The sequence below is a fragment of the Poecilia latipinna genome, unplaced genomic scaffold (assembly GCF_001443285.1).
Source record: "Poecilia latipinna isolate Pla-1442-1.1 unplaced genomic scaffold, P_latipinna-1.0 Scaffold2100, whole genome shotgun sequence".
Classification (NCBI taxonomy): Eukaryota; Metazoa; Chordata; class Actinopteri; order Cyprinodontiformes; family Poeciliidae; genus Poecilia; species Poecilia latipinna.
Genome location: NW_015114716.1, coordinates 110,379 through 116,378, shown reverse-complemented (window position 1 = coordinate 116,378; position 6,000 = coordinate 110,379). Strand labels below are relative to the sequence as shown.

Sequence of the window (6,000 nt, the reverse complement as noted above, 5' to 3'; positions counted from 1 at the left end):
TTGAATGTGGCCAGTGAAACTGAACCAAAAATGTTTGTTGTTCATGATTTTGCAATTCATACCTTATTTTTCCATGTTTGTTTGGAAAGTTTCTTTTCCTCAATAAAACAAAAATTACATTCCATTTTCAAAATTTGTTTGATAATTGAAAAACAGACGACATCTTCAGGGGACAAATACTTGTTTTGACAACTCTGTAGACGGAGATGAGCAATTTAAAGAGAAAATAACAAGTTACTAACATCAAAGTGAGCAGTTGTAAAATCATCTTTAGAACAAGACAATTTTAAAATCACAGGGTTTTTTTTTTCTTTTTTAATCATCCAATGTTTAAACTTTTAAATTACTGCATGATATGACTAGTTTAACCCAGCAAGTTTCTATTTGACAACTTAAAAACTGTTTGATGTTTTGCTCTCTCTGGCCTCGGGGAGAAGGCTGTAAAACTGTTTGCAGGGAAGTGATTGAGGCCAGCAAGAGTTCAAGACCTCTGCAAACTTCAAGTTTTGTTTAGAACCTCAACATTAGATATCTAAAGATCTGTCAAAGACTGTATCCGAATTGAAGGAAAGCAATCTTGAATAGGACTTTGCATGATAATTGTAACATATTTACAAATGTTTTATCTTGGAGGGTCCTTAATTACTTTGTCACTCCCTGTTCATCTTGTGTGCTTTCAGAGAGGAGCATGGAGGCGTTGTAATTGACTGTGAAGTGGAGTTTGGGAAGAGCTGGGAAGGAGAAGCAGGTGACTGAAGGAGGAAACGAGAAGACGAGCATGGCGCACTCATCTGTTTGGATCTTTCTGTTGTGCTTTTCGCTCACTCATCAAAGGGCTGCAGCCCAAGCTGAAGGTATGGGATGACATTAAATACCTGATCGGAACACCAAGACACAGTTTACTGCATCATCTTGTGTGCTTTCAGATGGGAGCATGGGGGCGTTGTAATTGACGCCTCCATGTGTCAATTACATTTTGAAGAGTTCAAAGCGTTTTCCGGAAACTTGTATTTTAAATTACACCTTTTTATGTTCTTAGGCTATAACTATATTATACCAAATTATTTGGTAATTGGACACATGACTGTTTTGTGGATTTTTCGGTAAGATGGATGTGTCGGGTACTCGAGCCAACGAATGCTATTCTTTTCAATGAGCAGAGCGTGTGAGTGCCCTTTCATTACATCTCCTCCCGTGATTGGTTCAAGGTGTAGACACTAAACCAGCTGCAGTTTCTTTCCAGACTAAACATCTGCTAGAATCCTGTGCAGTATGCATCTTCTTTCTGCAGGCTTGTCAAATACATCCTCTAGATACAGAAAGTTGGCCTCAAGTGCTATTTGATGTCATTAAAAGGTCATTTAGCAAATCGCAAGTTTGGTAATATGATTTGCAGAAAGTGTTGAGGAATGCACGACGTATCGGCAAAAACATCGGTATCAGCCAAAGTTAGTCATTTATTAACATTCCGTGTTGGTTCAATAAATACAGCTGGGCTGATATCAACAGCTTATATTTATTTCCATCTTGTTGCTATTTGTTTCTGGAGAGGTAGGGCAGAAGGTTGGTCACGTGGTATTTGTTTGGTCACGTGATTGTGACGCAGTGCAAGGTTGTTGGTAGTGTGACTGAAGCAGAAAAGCAGCGGTAAATTCAGTGGAGTGCTTGTTTTTATCAAGGTGTTGAAGGATAGAGAAATAGTTAGAATATAAACAATATCAGTAAATGTATATCTCCTGAACAGAGCTCCTTCTTCCACTTGAAGAACTCCGCTTCTTAACCCATTTGCCATTTATCCATTTGCAATATATCAATTACATATAATTGATATAACTATATATCAATTTTGATTTCTAATTGATATAATTGGATATCAATTATATAATGCAATTGACCTGGCACAAATGTATGTTTCAGTTTGAGCCAAAAGGTTTGAGTCTTTTTCATTCCTCTTGTTTCACCTGACTGCAAAGTTTCACCAGTCAATTTGAGAAATTTAATTACAATCTCAGCCTCACACAGACAAGAAGTATCACTATTGCGCACCTTCCTTAAAATGTGTTTTAGCATGGTAGGAAAAAATGCTTGGCTCAAAAGTTGAACATCAAGAATAACAATGGTGGAGGACAAGTAAACACTAAAATGCCATAGTCTGATTCTTAACTATAAGCTTTAAATGTTACTTTTTTACTACAGTTACAGATCTCTGCGCGATTCCCCAGATTTTTCTCATTTCTTTAAAGTACATTTCTTAAACATCACATTTTCCTCTGGACTTTAAAGTGGTCTTGATTAATATTTCTTAAGGATTTGAAGAAATATCCTGAATTTCTCATGCAAACTGGAAACCTAGACATCTGTCAAGTCTTATAATGTCTGTGGTCAATTTCTTAGACATGCCAGACATCGTTCCTCTGCTGCAGACACTGTAGGCCTTAAACATCTTTGGTTCCTGGTCTCCCTCTTTCCTCAGGATGGAAGCTCACACTGTGCAATATTGCTGTCATAGTTGAGCTAAAGAACTGAACAAGAAAAAAGAAAATGCTAAACTTTTAAATATAACTGAATAAGTGATTGTGGCCTTTCAGGCAAAGTGTTCTGGTACGCATAGTACAAATAAAAGAACTAAAGGACTTACTGTGCTGGGTCATATTAGCTGGTTAATTTGTCAGGCTACCTGCTCAACTATAGGACCATCTGGTTAACAGATCTGGAGCATATTTTCCAACTTTAACTTTAACGCAGCGTTACCTTAATATGAATGATAGGTGGCATTCTTTTAGTTCCCAAGCTGTGACTGTTGTTCACACCTAATAGCCCCCAAAAGTCAAATTGTCATTCTTCTCAGGGATAAGGATAAATCTTTTTTTTTTTCCAACAGCATTTCTGCAATACACAGAAAAGGGTACAATCTGCTTCCATACAGCTGGAGAAAACTCTGGTAGCTCACGCACATTGATTACATTCTCAGATGGGTTCAGGTTGGTCGGGATGGCTTTTCTCACTTTAATTAAAGAAAGTATCATCTGAAAGCTTCATTTTGTAGTTCCTTTGGTTATCTGTGACGGATGTTTTCACAGCTAAGTGTGACAAAAAAAATCAAAAACGGTAGAAACATGTTTGGAGGAAAGCACGTTTTCACGCCACTGCAAAAGTTGTTAGAAACGACACATGCAGGGCTGTCTTTTATTAAGAATTGTAGAAAACAGAATGGTAAATAATAACAGTGTCGCATAATAACAATAAACTGATTGTATCAAAAGTATGCGAGGAGCTTTTGAACACAGTGGCATGACACTGAAATTAGCATTAGAAAGTTATTTTCTGTGTATCCTTCTGACATTTGTGCTTTTTATTATTTAGTGCTTTCATCCTGTGGATAAAATTTTGACTGCTCTTGTGAATTCCTGTTTTTGTTTACATTAAAGCTTGTATATTTATGCCGATCTTGTCAGCTTTCAAGTTTTTAAGATATTTTCACTTTAAAAATGAAAATTGCTTCCCTTGCACTTGTTGGTGCTGCATGCAGTAGTGCATCATTAAAGGTTGTTTTATTTATTTATTTATTTTTTTCTGATGCCATAGTGTTCTGCAGTATATATGCTGAAGGCACTGAGCTACCTCTAATGCCGAAATCGATGGTGGTCCAACACAATGATGTTACAACCTTTGAAATATCCGCACAGATAACCTTCAATGAAAATCATTTGTAATCTCTCAGCTTGTGTTGTGTCCTCATCCTTGGCATGTCGATCTTGCCTGCCAGCCCAGACAGACAAACTTCTGGATAATTGATCTTGTTTTCCACCCCAGTCTGGGTTTTTCTGACAAACACAAGCCCCCAGCTGCTTCCTTGCTCGGGGCATCCGCCACGTTTTATGTGCTTCTGCAAAAAGAAAAAATCCGAGTGTAAAGTGTATCCAACTGAATAGATTAGCTGCTTATGTATGCAAAACGTGGCTGACTTGTCTGTATGAGACTCGACTCAAAGGATAAAACGGATGCGCATTGTTGTAGTTTTTGAAATTTAATCAATGGATTTTCACCCATTAGTGATAAATGTACTGTTGCTGAATATAAACCAAAGCCAGAATGTGCGCAAAGATGTTGGCTCAGCACGAGAGAAGCCACAAAAATTGGATTCTTTGTGATATTTGCTGCCTTGATGAGATGTATAGGTGTGTAAGGGAGAATATAATGTTGGATCGGCATGGTGCGGAGACATATGTCAGCCCCTGTGGATCCTGGGACAGCAGCCAAAGCAAGAAGGCGAGATAATAGAAGGGAGCAAGCTCGGTAATCAAATGGAGGACAGGAGAGAATCACTTATCACTTACAGAACAATCAGCGAAGCCTATCTTTTATTCGCCAGCCTAATCAATGCTGTCGTCACTTTGGTTTATTGCATATGTAATGCCAGAGTATTGACTCGGAGGGTGTTTGCAGACACAGCAGATTGTGTGTGTGTGTGTGTGTGTGTATGTGTGCCGGGATCCAGGCTGCTCCCCTCACATTGAAAAGCATCTAAATGTCTCCAAACTCTGCATGTTAAATGCATTTGTTAAGCAAGGCAACTGACCCTGATTTTGGGTGTGTTTACCTTATTATTCTAAGCGTCCCTTATTGCTGTACTAAACTTTTATTGCTGGAGTGCTCAGAATATTGATAGTCTCTTTGGCTCACTTGTGTCTCATTAAAAATTCATGGGGATTTGTGTGGCGGTCTGGCTGCATGTCAGAAGCAAACGAGAAGGAAAGTGCTTAACATGGTGGAACAAGACTGCCCTCTGGTGGTCAGCCTAGGAATCCATGTCTCAAGCCATTGAAACAGATTTGCTTCTTTTTTTCAAGCTAACTTGTTTCATCTGGATAGCCGAATGATAAAGCAGGCCTTGATTTATTTTTAGACAAAGTGGAATTAATTTTTAAAAGACAAATTTGCCTATTTTTCATAGACATTGCTTTGAAAAAGTAATTACACCCCCTAACCTTCTCCATAATTTGTCACAACTTGAGCCTATTTTGTTGGGATTTTTATGTCATAGACTAACATTAAATCGTGCATAATTGTGATTGGGAAGGAAAAGATCAATCTTTTTTGGTGTGCCTCTACCAATTTTGCACATTAAGACAATACATCTTTATAGCACATAAACATGGTTTGATTTAAATGGTCACCAGCTTTCGGAAAAGCAGGATTGATTCAGATGTTCAAAGCTTTGGATATTGTCTTGACCATATTACTGGTTTGCACTTTTCCACAACTTTGCTGGTCAGGTTTTTATAATTTTACCCTCTACTTGCAGTTATTTTGTGTTCGTCTATTTCATAAAAGCACAAGAAAATATTTGGAGTTCCAGCATAACACAATGTTTATCAGGTCAAGGGATGAGAAAGCTTTTGCAAGGCACTATATCTCTGTTAAATTAACCTACTTTGTTCTTTTTTTTTTTCTTTTTTTTTTTTAGCTTGCAGGACAGTGGTGCAGGCAGACATCGTGTTCCTGTTGGATGAGTCATGGAGTGTGGGTCAGACCAGCTTTTTTAGAGTTAAAGACTTCATCTCAGCCGTCATGTCCTCCTTTCAGGACAGCGCAGTGGGAGCTGAGGGGGTTCGCTTCGGAGTCACTCTCTTTGGGGATGTTCCGAGGTAGTCGAGCATGAACTTCTGACACCATGTCAAAGACTTGTTTTTTCCTCTCGGTTGAGAAGTCATCTAAACAAGTTTTTACATGCGCAGAAACCCCGTTCCTGTCTCCTGTTCCATCATTTCTACATGACCCAGTTTTGCTTCATGCCTTTGCTCTACAGGATGCTGGTTGCTTTGACAGACTACAGTTCACTTGAGGAGGTGCTCAGAACTGTTGGAAACCTCCCCTACGGTGGAGGATCGAGGAGGACGGGCAGCGCTCTCCAGTTCCTTGTAGATTCTGTGTTCAGCCCTGCCATCAGCCGAGATTTTACCCCAAAGGTACTGCAGTTCGTATGTTGAGACTAATCAT

The 6,000-nt window shown here is 38.8% G+C and overlaps 1 protein-coding gene across 3 annotated transcripts in view; it reads left to right on the top strand.

The window, feature by feature from the left end:
* Positions 1 to 677: 677 nt before the first annotated feature.
* Positions 678 to 6,000, top strand: part of col7a1l (collagen type VII alpha 1-like) — a 64,459-nt gene continuing 59,136 nt past the window's right edge. For all 3 annotated transcript variants that reach the window (XM_015017078.1, XM_015017079.1, XM_015017077.1), the window contains exons 1-3: positions 678 to 854; positions 5,468 to 5,648; positions 5,810 to 5,969. In XM_015017078.1, coding sequence (XP_014872564.1) covers positions 779 to 854; positions 5,468 to 5,648; positions 5,810 to 5,969 — 417 coding nt within the window. In that variant the 5' untranslated portion in view covers positions 678 to 778. The remainder of the gene's footprint in view (positions 855 to 5,467; positions 5,649 to 5,809; positions 5,970 to 6,000) is intronic.